The 19,948-nt window shown below is 53.8% G+C and overlaps 1 protein-coding gene across 1 annotated transcript in view; it reads left to right on the top strand.

The window, feature by feature from the left end:
- The window catches only part of SMG6 (SMG6 nonsense mediated mRNA decay factor), a 116,101-nt gene that overhangs the window by 40,629 nt on the left and 55,524 nt on the right, over nt 1–19,948 (top strand). Inside the window, exons 11-12 of the mRNA XM_010573634.1 lie at nt 15,578–15,694; nt 16,218–16,386. Of these exons, the coding sequence (XP_010571936.1) occupies nt 15,578–15,694; nt 16,218–16,386 (286 nt within the window). The remainder of the gene's footprint in view (nt 1–15,577; nt 15,695–16,217; nt 16,387–19,948) is intronic.

The raw sequence follows: 19,948 nt of genomic DNA, 5'->3' as shown, positions 1-19,948 counted from the left end.
CTATTTTCTCCCTCCTCTCTGACCATTGCAAAAGGAAACAAAAATAAATGTTTTAAACCATTCCTGAATGGACACTGGGAATATTTCTGTAGTGATGTATTAGCAAAGTCGTATTTTTAGTGCTGTATTGTCAAGACTAAAAATATCCCGCTGCAGTGCATCCTTTTTATAGGGCTTTGTGTGTGTGTGTGTGTGTGCTGAATGTTGTACAAGTTTGCACCAGTGTGTAAAGGTCTGTCTTTGTACTACTGCAGCGTTGCCTCCCCGTCGCAGCTGGACTCCATTAGGCCTTGAAAATTAAAGTAATCCTGGTTAAGAAAGAAAAAAAAATTAATCAATCTCGCAGAGCCGCGTTTCCCCAGCTGAGCCTGGATACCTGCATGGCAGCCCCGCTCTGAAAGACTCCAGCAGCCCGGGCTTGCGTGGGCCGGCAGCGCGCCGTGGGCCGGTGCTTTTGCCGCTGCGTTCCTGCCACGGAGGGTGTTCCCTGCCGCTGGCGTGCGCCGGGCTGAGAGCAGCGGCTCCGTTTTCCTTGCGGCCGTGCAGAGCAGCGGGGTTAAGGGCGAGCTGGCTAGCCAGGAGGGCCTGGCTGGGGGTTGCAGTCACCTAGTGGGTTCCTGCTCTTTTTTCACGCTCGGGAAGCCCTTCGGGGCCGCGCTGTGCTGGCGGGGCGGGAGCGTGTGTGTAGCTGGGAGCAGGCTGGATACTTCACGTTTTCAGAGGAATTTTCTACCTTTCTGCTATTTCTGTCTCCTTCAATTAGTTGTGTTTGTAATGGAGGGAACCAAAGGTGGAGCTGGGCTGAGAAGCCGCCTCCTCTCCGTCCCCCGCAGCCGGCGCGGGGGGACCCCCCGCTCTGAGAGCCAGTCCCCCGAGCCGCGATGGGAAGTGGCTCCGTCTCTCTGCCGCGCGTGATTGATGCAGCCGTTTCCAAATATAATTTTCTCGCTGGTTCGCGTCCGCAGATACCCGGCGGAGCGCTGCAGCCATTGCTCTGGCCCTCGGGAACAGCCTTGCGTCACAGGTAGCGGGTGCTGCGACTGACGGGGGACCTGACGGCCGGCCTCGGAGCGCCGTGCGCACGGCACGCAGCGTTTTATGAACTGATGTGTCTCACGCTCCAGCCAGGCGCGAGCGTTCCCCGTCCGCCCGCCCCTCCGTCGGCTTGTCTCCTCTGAGTCACTCGCCGTTTTACTCGCGGGTGCCTCGCTTTACTGTCTGCTGCCGTCTGGAGAGCTGCAGCCTTTCAGCTTCCTGTAGAGCAGTTCAGCGAAAGCAGTAATTAGGGCCCGTAAAAATTTATTTTATTAGCGAGAAGTGTTGGTGGGTAATTGGCCATAATTTGAACCCAGCCAGATTGGAGATTAATAAAAAAAAAAAAAAATCACAGAGATCTTTTTACCAGAAACGCCAGGGCTGTTACTCGCAAACCCTTCCCCAGGCGGGTGGAACGGGACGGGACGGCGGCTGCTGCGGAGAGGGCGGCCGGCAGCGAGCGCCTGTGCTGTACCCGTCCTTGAGGGTGTTTGACACTGGCATGGGAAGAAAGGAAACCTTGTTTTCCAAGAACTCTGCTCTTTCTCAGCTTGATAAGCATTTAAAATAAAAGCTGCACAATTGGAATTGGCAGAGCATCCTCATTCTTTTGTCTGTCTGTTTATTTTTTTCCCCTCATCCCTCGACATGTGTGCTACAGCCCAGGGTTACTACACCCCGCAGAACCACAGGCCTGGAGCTCTGCAGGCGTGCGCTGAGCTCTGCCCACCCCCAGCCTGGCTCTTTGAAGCCTGGCAAAGCAGCGGAGATTTGGCTCCGTCCCCAGTTGGGCCCCGACCCTGGCAGCCTCCTGATGTCCAGGACACTGAAGTATTTGACAAAATGTATGTTTTCAGCCCCTTTCGGTTCCCCCTTCGCTCGCAGGGCAGCAAACCCAGGGCTCCGCCTGGAGCTGGAGCAGTGGTTTTGGACCCGGGCTGTGACCGCGCTATACGGACCCAATCGCTTTGGTATTTATAGACTTCGTTAGAATAGCTTGAACGTGGCCAACACGTTGGAGCGGGAGCGATCTGACGGCCGACGCCTGCATCCTGCACGCTCATCACGACGGCTGGTGTCAGCGATTGGAGAATTAACCGCTCCACTCAGGGAGTAAGGAAGAGCCAAGCCCCTGCACACATGTCACGCTCAGTTACTGCTGGTTGAATCAGACCAGGGAGTTACTTCAGGTTACTAGTCCTGGTCGTTGCTTTGGTGTAAGGGATGGGGGTGTTAACTTCAGGTTAGTAGTGCTTGTTTTTTGCTTGGCAGCCCAGGCTGGAACCTGGTGTAACTGTTTCCCAAAGAATATTTTTGGTTTTAAAACTGAAGGTCAGCAGTTCGCAAGGGCTGCACTTGCAGCCAACTCTGTGGTTCGCCTTGTGCCACCGGGCCAGCAGCACTTGAAATTCTGATCAATTGATCTGCAACAATATGAAACCACGAAGGGCGACTGCCAGTTAAAACTCCCCGTCTCGCCCCATTTTCCCCACCCAAAGTGTCTTTCTGCCCATATCCCCTTTCTTGCCGCCTGTCTCCCTCCCTCCCTTTCGGCTGTGTATTGGAGTTTTTGTCTATCTTTTTCCATCTCTCTGTCTCTTTTCATAACAGTTTTTAATAATGTTTTAGTTAGTTCCAGCCTTTTCCCTCAATGGATCCCATTGGAAAATGCATTTGAAAGGAAACAGTTATACACTTCCCTTCCTTTGAAACTCTGTTGGCACCTTTTCCAGTGCAGTAAACCATACAACATGGATTTTCAAAGTTTCCAAACACAGACATGCTGGCGTTAAATTTATGAAAAAATATTTTATTCGGCTGTATAGTAACTATAAGTCTCTGAGCTGCTGGTCACAGTGAAATCGAAGCTCGCTTTGGAACTACAACAGGTTTTCAAATCTCTGCAGGAAACGTAGCGGCGCTGGCTGTATGGGAGCCCGCAGCTCCCTCACGGCCTCCCGGCAGGAGACGTAGCAGCAAACGAAAGGGGTGCTGGGGCACCCCAGGGCTGAGCCCACCACCCTTGAGTGCAGCCTTTCCCTGTGGATGGCCCTGCTGGGAACGGTGCAGCAACGGTAGCTGCAGGGAACTTCACAGTCATGCCAATCCTATCTCAAATCACTGGGGAAAAGAGGAATTTGGCATAAAACCATTATGTCTTGTGCTTGTTAATGAACGTAGAAGGTTAAGGCTTTTTAGTTACTGAGTCCTGTGGCGGGGGTCTCAATAGCTGGTGTGAGTCTGTGCGTGCTGCAGTCTGCACGGGGATTTGGGACCTGAGGCTCCGGCTACATGTAAGTTGTTGGAGCACCGAGATCATATTTTCTATTATGGGGGCTCGGATGTTAAACTTCCTGGAATGGTTTCTCTGCACGCTGTGGGTTTGTGCCTGTGGTCTCAGCCCTTCCCGTAGGGAATTGTTCACTTGACACCTGAGAACCTCCCTTTGCATGGCTCTGCTCAGAGCAGATTTTTTCTGAATTTCCACAGAAGACCACGGCCCCCATTCACCACGAGAGGTCAGGTGGGTGAATCTGGCCATATCCTTGTGAGTACCGTTGTGAGGGGTTGTTTCCAAACAGCGAGCCTTGAAGCCTGTCCTCATCAGCGCTTCTGTGCACTTGAGATGTGGTGTAATGCAGATAAGGCCTCCTGTGATGGACGAGATGATGACGTGGCAGAGATCCTGGCCTTAATTTTCTTGTTGTCCTTTTGCTTGTAAAATTCCTTTCCCTTCACATGGGAGTTTTCCAGAGAAGTCACTGATTAAGTGTTATCATCATGCTCGGTGCCGCATGGAGCATAGGAAGAGCTAGAAGGTTTAGGTTCCAAATAATCGGATAGCATAAACTCACTGGCTTCTGTCTTAAAGCATCTTGGGTTTGGATGTTTTTCTGCATGGTATCTCTAATGTGTACTGATGGGGAGCTGAGCTTAAGGAAAATAACAGGTTTTCTAGTTTTTTGACTGCTCACCTTGAAATGCAGGAGATGGAGTTCTAAAAACAGAGTCCTTCAGGAGCTGCATTTATTTGTATTCAAAGCAGAGTTGCCCAGTGTCTGCAAATTTCATCCTCTCTGTGTCACCACGGCCAGCCAACAAATGAGAGAGACGCAAATACTGACCACATGTGTTGAGAGTGGTTATGGTGACTTCTGGATCCCCCTGGAAGTTCATGACCAAGGCAAAGGCAGAATCTAGTTCTCCAGCGTAGCGCTGAGCCATCTTAATCCCCAAAACATTACCGTGTCCTGCAGCCCTCAGCCTTACTGAATACGTGCACATTTCAGCACATCAGAAAGCTCTGCAGGAGGGTCTCTACTGACTGTTAATTTTCTGTGTTGACTGAAAATGGTAACCTGAGGGGAGAAAAAGTGATATGTCATTAGGACTACCTTATAATGCGTAAGTGTGATGGAGTTAACTTGAAGTTGCATAGACGGCTCTAAGTCTGGTGTTCCTGACCTTTGAGCACTCAACTCTGTGTTCACATAACGGTTTTTGTATGTGTAATTCCCATTGTTTTTAGAAAAGCGAGCTCCCCCATGGAACAGGACTGACCTCATCTGGGATCCTCGGCTGGCACGTAAATCTAGATTCACCACACAAGCCTCTGCCACAGCAGGAACGCTGGAAGCGGGGCTGTTATCCTTCCTGTGCACCAGGCACTGGGGGTGAGCAGCCACTGGTGGTGCCAGCAAAGCAGCGTGAGGCCCTGGAGAACAGACTGATATGCTATCGCCTAGCTTGTGCTGCTTTGGGCCCCTTTTTTACCTGCCTTTGCCTCTCTACTGTCTCACCTGGCTTGGTTTCTTCTTCCCTTGCCTATCCAAGCAGATGAACAAGCTGCTGCTTCGGTTGGAGTGACACATGAGAGCTGTCTGATCATGAGTACCCAGATTTCCAAAGGCCCCCACCTTGGCAAAGCAGGAGTGGACAGAGGTGGCAGAAGGCGCTCCCAGACCCTGCTGCTGTCCCCTGCCAAACTTCTGGTTCCTGCTCCAAAGTGTGAAGGTGCTAGGGATTTCGCTGAAATGGTCGAAGAATTTTTAACTTGAGAAGAACAATATATTTTCCCTAACCTCATTCTGGCAAATGGCTGAACCTTTGTAGATGAAATTTTCCCAATAAATTTAGCTTGAAGAAAGCTTTTGGCGTGAAGGATTGCAGCCTAAATGGTTAAAGTTTGGCAAAGTTGTTAGGAACTAAAACCAGGGTCTCATAATGGAAAGTGTTAGGTAAGCTTCACTGTTGGCACAGCGGCTGGGCTGTGCCCCTCTTGGAGGGATGTCCTGATGCTGGGAGTGCCACTGGCACCGGCCGGGGAGGCTGGAGGGATGAGCAGGCGCTGGAGGTGGCCCGGGGCTGGAGCAGGAGGTGAGGAGGCAGTTCAGGCCTGCAGGCATCTGATGAGGACCCTGGGATTTACTGCCTCCCTGGAGCTGGGGGGGCATGAGTTTCACTTTACATTTTGGCATTTGCTTTGCAAACTGACACACTGGCGCTCTGGTCGCTCAGGAAACTGTAAAAAGAAGAGCAGCAAACGAGTGAATGTGTTGAAACGGAAGCTCCGCACTTTGCTGTTCCTGCCCCATCAAAGGCTGCTTTCTCTGAATGCGCCTGTCTGCAGGCGCTTTCTCTCATTAACTTTTACTCCAGGCTTGAAGCACTCACCAAGGTTCACACCAGAGGAGGCATGTTCCAGGCTGTCTGTTTGCATTTGCTGCCAAAGACATGCCCACCTCCAGCATGGGAGGGGGGAGCGGTGGAAAAGGCTGCCTTTTATTTGCTGCGATTGTCCTGGTAAAACTTCACTCGGGGCTGGAGTAAATCTCTTGGGAAGCCCTGTTCACACCTCCTCCCCCATTGTAAATAACATCTGACACAATTATGGTTGGGCGCATACAGCTCCTGGGTGGGATGCTAGTAGCAGCTTGCCATGCCTGCTGCGTAGCACCGAGCCGGGCTCCCATGGCAGTGTGCTGAGGAGCGTGCTTTCCTCCCTGGCCCTTTCAGGGTGAGGTTCAGGGCTCTGGCTGTGCAGCTGGCTTCTTCAAGAAGGGCTGACAGATCTGTGCAGAGAGAGGATAGGCCATCAGGGGTTTTCTTGTATCAGGCTGCATCGTCCTGCCTCGCTGCCATGCCCCTAACGCCTGTTTACATTTCCATCCATATTTTTTCTTCTTTTGGTGCAGCATTCCCTGTTTTACCCGGATGCCCTCTGCACGTACCGAGCCCTGCTTGCCTTTGGCCCCTTTCACCCTTGCAGCCGCTTCAGTCCCATCCTGCTTGTGCATCTTACAGCAAATATTCCCTCCGCAGCAAGAGACAGCTGGTGCCAGGCTGGTCTGGAGCTATATACATGCTGATGAGCTGGCTTGCCAGCTTGGAGGGACATACTTTCTTACGAGCTAGCCAGGAGTTATGTACATTTGGTTTTGCCAGCCTTTTAGCTGCCAGACAGGTCAAATTCGTGTAGCTGTCAGTTGTTGGCAGCAGAATGAGTGGCTCCAGGGATTGCGCAGAGCCTTGAGGCTAGTAAAGATTTTGCCGTGCCTGTGTCCTAAGTCCTAGCATCAGCTCACCCGCTTGGAGTGGCTCTGGTGAAGGCAGTGCTGAGAAATAATGGTTTAGCTGGTGGTTCTCCAGCCTTTGCCAGTGTGGGTGAGACTGCCCCAGCTGTGATGGTCTGGGACTGGCGTGTCTCGGTGTGAATGTGGCTAGTGAAAACTGGGACGTACGTGCCTCCCTGGGCAGGAGTGTTTCTGACACTGCATGGGATGTTGCACATCCAAAATTGACTCCTGCAACCTCGCTGGGGCCAAGGATGCAGAGCAGGATCCTGACCCTGCCAGCTGAGTCAGGCACCCCAAGCGCAGAGGGAGAGCTCCGAAGTGCTGCTTAGTGCAAGTGGAAATGGCTTCAATCTGTGTTTTGACTGATGGGTCTTTTCAGGAAATTTCTGAGAATAACATTTCTAAAAATGGCTGCCTCTTTCCACTGATATTTCCTGGAAAAGGCTGCAGTTAATTTTAAACCACTATCCTTTTCCCTTTTCAAGTGGAAATGGCTCTGTGCTTGTCCTCAAGGCTAATGTCATTCTTTCTGTCCTAGCCTGTGTTATGTGGTGGGGAGGGACAGTGTGGCACTGCCCTGGCCTCCTCTTGCAAGACCTGTTGGTCTTCCAGAGCTGCAGAAATTGGGGTGATGGGGGCACTCTGTGCATGTGTCTGCTTTCCCTGTGGAAATGAATAACTGTATCTCCCTGAGTCACTTCACAACGATGTTCTCTTTTGGTGACTCCTGGCCCGTCCTGAGCAGACAGGAAAGCTGTCTCTAAAGTCATTCCCTTGCCCAGCCTAAAACTCTGTTCGCCGGGGTCAGGAAGGATATACCAAGTTGGTTATCGCACCCCAGGTGCAAGGATCCAGCCCTGTGCATGGATCTTGGGCTTGGGGATGGTCAGAGCCAGAGGTGAGTTCCCGGATCAGCTGGAGGGAGCTGGCAGCACAGAGCTGTCCTGGGCAGGCAGCCCCTTCGTGTCGGGCAGAGCACCGCTTCCCCTGTGGCTCTCGGGCAGGCTTGCTGCTTCGGGTGGGAATATGTCATTAATTTTTATACCTTCCCCTGTAAACCATCGACCCTTTTTATGATGTCATGAGGGATTCCTTAATTTTGCAGCTGCTTCCTGGTTACGTCAGAGAAGAGCCTCCCGTCCTAGAGCCCAGCGCTGCAGTCCAGAACGGCTGGAAACAAATGAAGTGTTGAATATCTAATGGCTTCCACAGGGAGAGCTGCTCCATCCTCCCCAGGCCCCCGGCATTCCTCACCTCCTAGGCCTCCCTCCCTCCCTCCCTCAAACAAGACGGGGTTTCAGCATGGAGCAGAGGGAGCTGCAGGCTCCTGGGCGGCCCCAGCTGCTTTGGGAACACGTACAGCGAGTTCCCCTGTGCTGCTGCATGTCTGGGTGCTGCGGCTGAGACCTGTCTCCCCCAGGGCCTTCCTGCCTCTCCGTGGGGAGAGGTCTGTACGAGGAGGTGAACTGGGGGCATCCAGGTTATTACTGCAATCCGAAGGTCGCTTTGGGAGGGTTTCAGCCCTGTGTGCTGCAGGTGGTGGCGTTCGGCTCAGCCGCAGGGCTGTGCCAGGAGGGCTGGGGCTGCCGTCGTGTCTGCTGCCTGCAAATTTAGAGTCAGGGAGCATCTTTCCAGGAAAGCTGCCTATCGTTCCCAGGCTCTTTGCAGGGTATAAGCCAGGGCTGAGCGAGTGCCTCCAGGTTCCCAGGCTCTTTCAGGGGCAGATGAGTGCATGTGTGACTCGCTGGTTCCCAGTGGAGAGCGGGGAGTGCCCATGACTCAGGTCCTCTGCAAGGGGGTGTCAGGGAAATGCCCCACAGCTGTAAGCATCCCTCTTGCTTTGCTGCTTTATATTCCCGCAGCAGTGGGACCGGCTGCCTGGACCGGCAGCGCGGCTCTCCGTACCCGTTTCCTGCAGACATCCCCATCCCGTTGGGCTGCCCTGTAGCCCTGCCAATGCTGTGTCTGGCAGAGGGTGACTCACGGGGAAAATACTTTGGTGTCTGAGCAGTAAGAGAGCAAACAAATTGCCTTCAGGTGGTGTCAGCTTGGAGGTGACCAGCCTCTGTCTTCTTCCCTGCAGGGCAGCAGCCGGCTGGTGAATCAGTTGTCTGTGCCGCCGAGCTGCTGACACATCAGCCGGGTGCCTTAGGCACGGCTCGCCCGCAGTCCCGTGCTCACCAAGCTCCTCCACCTCCTGCATCCCCTGGCCAGCCCATTATGTCATCCTTGGGATTGCGTACGGAGACCCGTTCGTTCGTTTGATTGCCTTCATGTATGGTCCTTTACCATGTCACCAGGGAAGGTGGGTTCAGCTGTTGCTCCCTGGGAGCAAAGCACATCCCTGCTGCCCTCTCTGCCTGCGCTGGGGCCACCTGCTGCCGGCGCCGGTCCAGGCTCCCCGGCCCGGAGCCACAGCTCAGGTTAGGACGGGGAGGCCAGCATGGAAACTGTCTCGCTGGAGTCTTCCCGACCCTTGGCTAGAGCAGTCCGGTTGCCTGAATCAAAGGAATCAGGTCTCCTTCGAGACTCTAATGCTTGTTGGCTGGTGTTGTTTTAACTGTGAAAGATTCAGCACTACTTGTGTTATGTTAGCTGGGATGGATGTAGGAGCATGTCTGCTGCTTGCTTGCGAGCTCGGGGGTTGCTGTGACTCGATTCCACTGCTGCCTAGAGCACGCTCGGAGCGGAGCAGCTGGGAGCCCTCACTTCCAGCCCCCCTGCTCCATCCCTGCGAGTGCCTCCCTGGCCGAGGCCACGTGGCCTGCGCTCGCTCTGCCCTGATTGTCCCTCGCAGGATTTCCTTCGGCACATGGCACTCGAGCGGCCACAAGAAGCTTCCTCCAGCAAATCCTTCTCCTCTGAGGCGGCTGTCCCTTGCATCGCTTGCTCTTTTCCCATTCCCATTTCCTGTGGCTGGTTGCGTTGCCCTAATAGAGGTTTGGCATTGCTGTTTTGCACACCCTAGTGGGAGAGGGGATGTGTTTATCACTTTTCCTGGAGATTATCTGTTTAAGCACTCTCTGACAGTTACAATAACAAGGGCAGCGCGTTGTGTTTCCCAGCAAAAGGACACTCGCTGCTGAAAGATGTATAGCACTAATTAGAAATACATAACATCCGGCCACATGGCAGCCTTCTCCCGGCCGCTCCATTTCCTGAGCTCAGACGACTTTGACGACAGTTGGTTTATGTTTTCCATGAATATAATGTTCTCAGAGAAACACAAATTTCTCCCCGTTAAAATTACGTCCCCTTTCTCTCCATCTCTCTCTCTCCCCCTCCCCACGCACCCTTTCCCCTGCAAAGCAGGTAGATTTATGACTGCAGAAAGCCTGGGTCGGATCCTGCTGCCAGCTGGGTCAGAGCAAAGCTCACAGCCTCTGCGTGGATGCAGTGGAGAGCCCAGGTAGATGCTTGCAGAGGGCGCTGCGGCAGCCGTGCTGGCCAACCCGCCTCGCTCCCCAGGCTCTCTGCAAAGGAAGCTGCCTCCTGGTAGAAAAACAGCACTCTTCGTGCAGACCAGTACCCAGCTGGAGGAAAAAACCCTCTTTCCTACACGTGAAGAAACAGGAGGACTCTTCTGCAGCTCAGAGGGTTTTCGTGATCTTCAGAAAAACCGCCTGACCCTGGTTCCCAGTTGCTTTTTCTCTGTGCTTGCAGTCTGATGCTTATCAGCTCCCATTTTTCCCATCCCATCCCCTCTCCCTCCTCTCGCTCTTGGGCTTTGCTTCAGAGCAGATAGCCTGGGCACCACTTGGAGGAGTCTGAGTCCAATCTCCAGCTTGCAGCAAGCAGCAGTGACTAGTACAAGGACATTTTTTTGGAGGTCCCAGCGTGCTGGATGGGAGCAGGGCAGTTGCTCTGCTGAGGGTAACGCAGGTTAGGTGTAAGGGCAGTTAGATGTAAGGGAGGTAGGAAGATCGAGCATGCTCAGGGAGGTGAAATCTTAGAAGGTTTTAGCTGCTGAAATGAATTCCTATTGAATATGGAAAAACGGCTGTATTTCAGATGTTTATAGCTTGGCCAAGTGTGGACAGATTTCTAGTAGGACAGGAAAACTCTCTGTTAAAAAGGTTATTCTGCAGCAAAATCTCAGATCCCCTTTCCAGGATTTGCAGTTGCTAGATTAGCTCAAGGAAAAGGTTGTAAGTGTTTTTTCTAACAAGGGTAAGCCACTATCTTGTTTCCTAGCCTCATTCTCACAAGTAGCCGAACTGTTTTGGCTAAAGATTTCCGGAAGAATTCGGGCTGAGACAGGCACCCAGCATGGAAACTTCAGCTCTGATAGTTAAACACTGAGCCAACTGGAAAAAGGGTCTTATGAGTGGCTAGTGTCAGGCAGGCTTAATAACACGGTGCTCAAAACCCTGCCTGCAAAAAAGACTGTCAGAGCTCATGTCCCACTGGCCCGTCCAGCATCTGGAGCCCTAACCTCCACGATGGGTTTGCAGAGGGCTGCAAAGCTCTCTCACTTATTTTTCGGGTGCAGAAAGACAGATCTTCGAGGCAAATTCAGCCTACGAAGTGTGGAGTAATGCAAATTACCCAGGCTGTTGGTTCAGACTGCAAAGTGTTTGATGACATTCCTGGTTTAAAATACCCAGGCCTGCTCATTTCTAGCCCTGTGCAGCGTTGCATGTACCTTAGAGTTTTGCTGGTACAGCTGGCGTGGGGCTACAGGTGACCAAGAAACAGATCCAGCTTGAGAAAGCTCCCAGAGGATGGGTTTTTAGGCCTGCTCAGCTCCCTTCTGTGTCTGCAGCGTGGCTCCATGGGCCATGTGTCAGTACAGCGGGTGGTGGTGCAGCATGCGGCAAAGCTACAGGGTTACCCTGAGTCAGTCTTAGCTGCAAATGCTACGAATCCTGAAGCCCTGACCTTAGGCTGTGGTTTCACAAGCAGTTATTTAGGTAGCAGTGCCAGCTTTACCCACCCTCCGCTCCCCCCCACATAGCACCTTTGATGGCGATGGCACAGCTGAAAGGTCACATTTCTAACCCCAGCGTGATCTGGTTCACAGGGTGGCTGCGCAGGCGAGAGCTGAGAGGTGACGTGGTGACAGGAGCTGTTTAACTGATGCCAGCATTAACAGGGATGTTTGTCTGGTTGCAGGGGGAGAAGGTGGAGGGGGAATGTGTTGTGGTTGTTGGTGCATATAACCTGGTCTTGTGCTGGATGATTTCCTGCAGAGCATCACCGTTGTGGCTGCTGGTGGCACAGAGGAGCCACATCTCTGACCACCTTGGGGCCTGCGACCTCGTAGCAGCTTCTTTTTCAAGTGATTTCTGTCTATAGCCTGCCTGACCACCTCCGCTGTGCCCTGGCTGCGTGGCACGGCTGGGTGTGAGTACAGGAGGGTTATCTGATTACAGCCTAATTTGGGGTTTCAGGGGAGGAAGTGGAGTGTGGGTTTGTGGCAGCTTTAGCTGATGGGATGCCATCGATGCCACCTGAAAATGTCTCTGGCACCAAGCTTTTGATGACCGCCTGCGGGGATAGGATGCGGGATTGCCTGTGGACCTAATGCTGTAGTTCTGCTTCTCCTGCACCTGCTGTGGATCTTAGGAAACAGATCTGGGAATTACAGAGTTTTCCCTGACCTGGGCAGTCAAGATCTCTCTGCCTGCTCTTGTTGGTCTGTGGCAGCTGGTGTCCCCAGGTGATACTAGTGCTGTTCAGCTGCAGGGACACAAATAGTCTAAATGTCACTCCAGCCTCCAAGAACATCTCTTTCTGTGAAGTTTGTTTCTTAATGCATTGTGCATTATCAGCAGCACAGATCATTGCTCAGCTCAGAGGTAATGATGACCTGCAGGCTCCATTTGTTGCTCCAACCCCCCTTTCAGCGTATCTTCTACGAGGTATTTTTCTCTTAGTGCTAGGGGTGAGAGACCTTGCTGTGGGTGCAGAGAGCTAGTTTCCTTACTGCCCATCTCTCAAAACACTCCACAAGTTTCTTTCTAAACACCTCCGTTTCATGAGCGCTCTGCCCTTTGATTGTACCCTCACCTTGACTGTCTTCTGTGACATGGCCAGCCAGGGGTAGCCTGGGGTCTGCCACCCCACAGCCTCTGTGTCACGCAGTTGTGACTGCTGACTCCAAACTCCCAGCTCAACGAAAGCCGAGGCTCCCTGCCTTCCGAGGAAAGTGGTGAAAAGTCACAGACAGAAAGTTTCTCCTGATTTATGGTGCTTTCCTCTTTTGTCCTACTATTAAGCTCTTAAGAGCCCTTGCTGGCAGGGCTGGGAGCTGGAGTGCTGGTGTATGTTCAGGGTCTTGAACAAGCACCCACCTGGACGCTTGTTCTTCCCTGCAAGGTTGTTGGGCTGGGGGGGAGCCTCTTTGAAATGAGGCTGACAGGCTTGGCCGGGGAATGAACTTTCAGGACCAGGGGAGTTTTGTGTAATTTAATGATGAGATGACAACACCCACGGTAGCTGAGCTGGAACTGTGGGGAAATGACGGTTGCTCTTACCTGCACAGTGGACAGCTTTGCAGGCTGGGCATCGTTGCGGTACATCGAAGCACCGTGGCTTTATGTAAACTGGGTGTGAGCCGATGGGCACATGGTTCACGTCTGTAGCAATACAAGATGTTTGATGGAGCTGTGGCTGTAGTGCTCAGCTTGAGTGAGCAGGTCACAGATGGCTGTACCTGTGACAGCTCACGTGCAAGAAACATATACTCTCTTTTGGTTGTTCAATGTTGTATGAGGAACTGGTAGCCTGCAACAAGAGCTGCTGGTGGCAGTGGGAAGGGCTGAGCCCCTGGTACAAAACCTGACCATGGCCACTGCAGGGCATTGCCCCAGTGCTCGGAGCCAATCTCTGAAGTACATCGGGGCTGTGCAGCACTTCTGACCCTCAGCATTACGAAAGACTTTAAGCTTTGCCTTTTTTGGAGGGGGAGGACTTAACTTTTGTACCAGCCCAGTTTGGGGGTGACTGTGAGTCTGGCTTGAGCGCAGTGCCCAGAGTCCCGGCGGGGCTGCCCACGCAAAGTGCAGGGGTGCTTGCTGAAATGCCCAGAGCTTTTCACCCGCCCTGGGGACTCTCCAGACTCAAGTGCAGCAGCATGACAGACATGGTCTTGTGTGACTGTTTAAGACAAGAAGTGAAGAGTCCAGCATCTCACCCGAGTGCGGGAGGCGGGAGCACGGGGAAGACGACTGTAATTTCTTGAACTGGACTGTGGCCAGAGCACTGGGACTAACACTTTTAATTGTGGGAAAGGCTTCATGAAAGAGATTTACTGTCCCAGAGTGGTCACATCTTTAGTTTTATGTTTCCTCCAAAAGTTGACAGCCCCTGCAGTACAGCACTTCCTACCATTGCTCTGCGGCACCGGCTCAGCCCTGGCTCTGGGAGCAGAGCACCCTCATTCAGCTACCAGGCGCCTCTTCTGCCATCCCGGGTTACCCTCAGGGTCTCCCCACTGGCTGCTGAACTCATTGGTAGCTGTAAGAGCTGGCCAAATCAAGCCTACAGATCTTCCTTCCATTTTTTCCTGTATTTTCTAGGTGTGTTTTAGTCTTTTTCTGGTTGATTTTAACCTCCCACCTGATTGCGCTGAAATAATTTGCACTTAAAACCCAATGTTTGTTCTCTGCACCTCAGGCGTTTTGCTAGCCTTGACTGAAACAGGGTCTCAATGTCTTGCTTTAATCCTCTTGCCCTTTGCTCAGAATCCCTGGTCTGCCACATCAGGAAAGTTCAGCTTCCAACACCTTCCCCTTGCCCGCACGCAACTGATGCTCACGTCTGTGGCGAGGTGCCTGGGAGCCAGGGCTCTGTGGGGGCTCTCCCTCTCCATCCCGACGCTGGGGCTTTGCTTGCACGGGCACCGGTTTGGAGTCACTACCTACACGTTTGCATTCACCGTGCAAATCCTTTGCCTGGCTTGCGGCAGCTTTTCTCACGGTGGCTGCCTGTCTGCAGGGTGAGGGCTGGAAGCCCTGGTCCTGCAGCGGGTGATGCAGAAGCCAGCGAGGAGCAGCCTGCACAGAGCAAACAGCACAGGCTGGTAGGAAACCCCCGAGTGGTGCGGGTGCATCTCATCCCGCTGGGCAGCAGCTCCGCTCCCACACACCACAGCGCTTCCCTGTCTCCCTCCGGGCAAGCCCCCAACCAGCCACTCCCCCCACATCTCAAGGGAGTATATGAATTGGGGGCAGAGGGGATACGGAGGGCAGAGGGGATTTGGAGGGCAGAGGCTGCCCTTAAGGCTTAAAAATCTACGAGCAGGCAGTGCGGTGCCTGTGCTAGCGCGGGCAGCCTGGCATGCCCCATGGTGCCCTCGGCCTCACTAAATGTAACCCACACCCAGCTCCAGGCAGTTCCCTCGAGCCAGCTCCCCACTGCTCTCAGCAGCCTCAGAAGTGGTTTCTGGCTGGGTGTAGATGCGCCGGGGGGATTTGCTCTCACTCTGAGCCGGCTCTGTTTGGAAGAGCTGTGGTCGCGTGGCATCTACTTGAGTAACAGCTTCAATTAAGCTCTCTTGACAAGCTGTTGTGTGACTGGTGAACTAATGGGAGGAGCCCCCTCCTCAGCTGCTGAGGTTAAAACTCCAGCAGGGACAAAGATCAAACATGTAGCTAATTACCCTTTTAACACTTAAACATACCCCCCTCCTTCAGGGGAAGGCATCAGCTCCAAGCAGCAGCTTCTGTGCTGAGAGCCCCGAGTGCTGGCTCAGGCTGGGCTGGCTCAGCACACGAGGTGGGGTCGGGCATGACGTGGGCAGTGTGACTGCAGCTTCTTCCCACTCCAGAGTGGCTACTCACCACCTTCTTTTTTTTACTCACCACGTGGAGCAATTGGGTCTAGGACAGGTGTGAGCTGGGGAATTGCCCACCCCTGCAGAGATCCCTGCCCCAGGGAGGATGCAGAAAGGGAGGCTGCGAAGGCGAAACAAGATGGAGTATCTGACCTGCTCCCTGCTGAACCCTCTTTCTGTCTCCTAGAGTGCATCTCTGAAGACTGCCGCTCTGTCATCCAGGAACAGGCCACGGCCCTGGGGCTCTCCATGTTTGCACTCTTGGTGAGGAGGTGCACCGGCCTGCTGATGGAATGCGTGCAAGGTAAGGGGTTACCGGCAGGATCCACGCAGCTGCCCACGAGGCAGCCTGGTGGTGTTCAGGCCCTTGTTGCCTGCTATTTTGTACACCCCTTCCCCTCTGCTGGGGCCCTTGGATTCTCCCCCAGCATCCCAAGCTCTGCCCAGGTTATGGCTGGATCACATGGCAGGAAAGCCCCTGATGTGTGCAGACAGAAACATTCAGAACAAAGGGATGAATGCAGGACATGCTTTCTGCCAGCCATTGTGAAACTTCCCTAAACTGGAACCTCGGGATCGTATCTCTGACTGGTGCACTGGCACCCCACTGCCCTCAATAAAAGGGATCACAGATGTCCCGGCATGTCCCCAATGCCAATTGATGTAGGGAGAACAGATCTGTCTTTGCACTTGCTGTGATTTGTGGCTGTTCCCTTGTGCATCTGAGGCTGGGATGTTGGGATCCGTGTTGTGCATCCCCTGTCCCTGCCTGAGTCTGGCTCCTGGCTGCGGTGAGCTTCCTCAGCTCTCACATCTTGTATTTGCAGTTCAGCCACAAGAGGTGGAGCAGGAGGATGAGGAGGATGACATCAAGGTCTCCGCCTTGCCCCAGGACCTGAAGGAGCTGCTTCCCAGTGTGAAGGTCTGGTCGGACTGGATGCTCGGCCACCCGGACACCTGGAATCCTCCTCCGACCTCTCTTGAGCTCCCCAAACAGTACGTGCAACCTCTGGTCTGTCTTCTGGTGTCTGCTCCCTCCCTGGGCTCCTTGTGCCACCTTTCCCCCTCGCTCCTGCTTATTCCTGGCTGTGGCACTCTGACCTGAGCACCCAGGAGAGGCTCACTGCGCAAGGGATATCTGGGGGGGGCTTGTTGCCCTAGGTGACACAGTGATTTTTTTCATTGATGCGTGGGTGGGCTGAAGTGTCTCTGAGGGGGCCTGACAGGTGCCCTTTGCTTCCGTGCGTTAGAAGATGGCCCATAAGCTGGATTTTTACCTTCTGCTGAGGATGCGCATCTGCTGTTGTTGGGATACGTCTCCTTCATGTGCTCTGCTGGCCCAGCCAGCTGAACAGGCAGGGCCTTCCTCTCTGCAGGAGGGAAGTCCATTTCCAGCATAAACATTTTGTTGCCTTTTTTTGACTGAATCAGGGCAACCTTGGTCAGGCTGGGCTGGCCTGGAGCAGCTTGCCTGTTCCTGGAGCTCCAAAAGTCACCTCCCCTCTGCTTCAGAAACAGTTTGTCTCTACCCCTGCAACGCACAAAAGGGTTAATTTTCTAAACTGGCCGATTCCAGCCCATTAGTCCATAATGCGGACTAGGCAATTTGCATATTTTTGGACAGAAAATCGAGTGAAGGGGCCAAGTATGGAGTATGCGAAACAGTGTCTGAGCATGCTCCGTAGCTGCTTTCCCGCAGGATTTTCCATCTGCCTCCGGTACTCCGGATCCAGAGCCTGAAATCACGTCTTATTGTTAATCCAAAGGAGCCAGAACCCAGGGTGATGGGAAGGCGCATTAAGAGTAATCCAGCAAAGTGGCTTAACCATTAATGGGTCCCTGCTCCGTGCGTCAGGTCCAGTCCTGCTCTCCTAGTTTATTGCCTCTTACTCCAGTTCTTTTTCATTTGGCTGAGGAAATGGAAATCTCACACAGGAAGTTCTGGGCCTCATTTTGTGGAGATGGAGTCTGTTTTCTGTTTGTCGGCTGCTCGGTGTGGGACCGCTGCCTGCTCATGTGAACTGCTGCCCATCTTTGGGCAGGAACTCAAACTGGGATCCGTCACGTGAGCCCGCGTGCACCAATCCCCCCTTCCCCTCGCGCTGCCTGCGCAGGGAGCCGCCGAGCCCTTGGCGACGGGCAGCCTCGAGATGGAATTTCTGATCGGGTTTGCGCAGCCAGTGCTCGGCGCCTTCCCCGGGACGAGCGGCCTCCCCCTCCTGCGGGGCGAGGGGCTGCGTCCCCCCCGGGGCTGCCGGAGCAGGTGCGGGCTCCCGCTTGCCCGTCGAGGCAGGAGAAGGCAGTGATGGCAGCCCACCCCATGGCATGGCGGCGGGTGGCTCTTTGGCTATGGGTTGGGGGGCTTTACTCCGCAAGTTCCTGGTCTGCTTGGCCATGGAATGAGGGTCTTCATCTTGTAGCAGAGGCCCAACTGCTTCCCCACCTTGCTCCCTCCACGGAGGCTGGTGGAGTAGCCCCTCCTGTCCCATCCATGCCCTTACTCTGGGGCATGGGCAGCCTTCCTCGTGTTGGCTCCCAGCTCCTCCACCCTGGTGCTCTTTGGCTCACCAGGAGCATCTGTCTTACCCATGGCGAGGAGACAGGCTGCTCTTTCAGCCCAGACCTCTTGTGTTGACCCGGCATTGCGTGGCCGGGTTTTGGTGGTCCGGGACTCTGGGACAGCAGCAGCTGAGCTTCCCTGGAGGTGCAGGTAGTGACGAGTAGCAGGGAGCCAGCTCCGCTCTCGGGCACAACCTGGGACCTGCAACGTTTTCCCTGGAGGTGGGAAAGGAAAAGGGAAGCACTGGGTTACCGTTTCAGCTCTCTATTGACACAAACCTGCTGTCTGCCCTGGGGCTGTTCAGTAACCAGGTGAAGTCACTGAGTCTGGGGCTTTAGATAGGAGCAGCTTCAAAGAAGTCTAGAAGTAAAACATGGGTCAGAGCAGCAGGCATGTTGGAGTAAGCCAAGGTTTATGAGCAGGGTGAGCTCAGGAGCAGGGAGAGCGTGCGAGGAGCAAGTGCAGATGCCAAGTTGCAGAACCGAGTAAGGGGCCTGTGCCACTTCATGCGTGCTCTGTGCCTCATGGCAGCGGGACGTGCTGCGAGGTCCTCAACATTGCCAGTGGAGAAGCTGGCTGGACATGCTGAAACTGCCTCCCAGCTCTCTGCAGCTATTGCTTTCATCACCCCTCATGGTGGCGTGGGCACAGAAAAGGGACAGTAAAAAAGCCCTGAAGCACAGAAGCACCCTGCAAGGATGCCACGAATGTGCTAAAGCTTCTGGAAAAACCAGGCCCCGTACCCACCTGGCAGCCCACTAGGAGCAAAGGCCTGGCCCAGAGCTTGCATCAAAGTGCAGCTCATCCAGGGCCAGCACTGCTGCCAGAATGACGGCCTGGGCTCGGGGCCAGCGAGGCAGCTTGTCAAGACTCTGCCAGAGCCTAGGGCCTGGGCTGCCGGGGCTATACATCCCGAGGCCTGCGCTCACGCTACGTTCACCATGTTCACGATTGCTCGTTCTTAGTAGGGGAGAGAGCTGGGGGACTTTGAGAACGTCTAAACTCAGCCCAGCTGTGGCAGTTGGTTTATTGCTTTCAGCTGGTACTTGAACCCGGGTCCTGGTCTTGGAGTCTTTCCCAGGTTTAATCCCCGGAGCTTTCTCTGCAGCTGTATGACACTGCGCTGACCCCGAATGAGGATAGGAAAATAGAAACGGTGCCAAGCCAGAGTCTCTTTTTCATTTGGAGTCTGGCTGTCTGCCCATGACCAGGGTTACATAATGGGAAACATAGCTGGGGCTCTGGAGAGCCCGCGTTTCACCACGCTGCCCAGACCTTCGCGTTCTGATGCTATATATCTTCCTAATTGTAGCTCGGATGCATTTATCACACTGCTGGATTTGAGTCCTTACAATAAAAAAAAAAAAACACCCCACACCGAATTCCTCAGCTCGCTGCTTTCCCCCTTGGACAGAGGCGGAGGGAAAGGTGTGAGGGGTGAGCGCTGCCACGAGCCACAGAGGATTGGGCTCTGTGGAGTGGGATGGGAGGCTTGAGGGGGCTATATCTTTGGGGTTCTTTTCTTGGCAGGGGCTTGGGAATGGACCTCGGCTCCTGGCAGGCATCCTTTCCCTAGCTGGGGGTTCAGTGGTCCCGAATTCCACCTGAATGAGAAGCTCCAGCTTTCCACAAAACCACCCCCTCCTTGGTCTGCTGCACTCATCCAGCTCTTAGCCACACCTGCACGGTCACCATGGCTCAGGGGATGCACTGGGATGTGTTTTCAGGCCAGAAAGCCATAGAGAGGCAAGAGGCTGCCTGAATCCCTCTCCTGGGGGTGCTGTGTGTATTTGAGAGATGGAGGGTGTCCTTCCCCTCTACATATTTGGGGGAGGGGGGCAGCGAGCTTTCTGTGGCTCTTTTCTCAGGTGTTCCCAGAATAGGAACTAAACTTCACCGTGGACATCTCTGCTTCAGAACAGCAGTGTCCTGTGGCTTGGGTATTGTGTGTCTGGACTGGGTGTTCCTAGGTCTTCTAGCAGCAAGCCACAGTCATTT

The sequence above is a fragment of the Haliaeetus leucocephalus genome, unplaced genomic scaffold (genome assembly GCF_000737465.1).
Source record: "Haliaeetus leucocephalus isolate CR32 unplaced genomic scaffold, Haliaeetus_leucocephalus-4.0 Scaffold395, whole genome shotgun sequence".
In the NCBI taxonomy this organism is placed as follows: domain Eukaryota; kingdom Metazoa; phylum Chordata; class Aves; order Accipitriformes; family Accipitridae; genus Haliaeetus; species Haliaeetus leucocephalus.
This window is presented reverse-complemented; position numbering and strand designations above follow the sequence as displayed.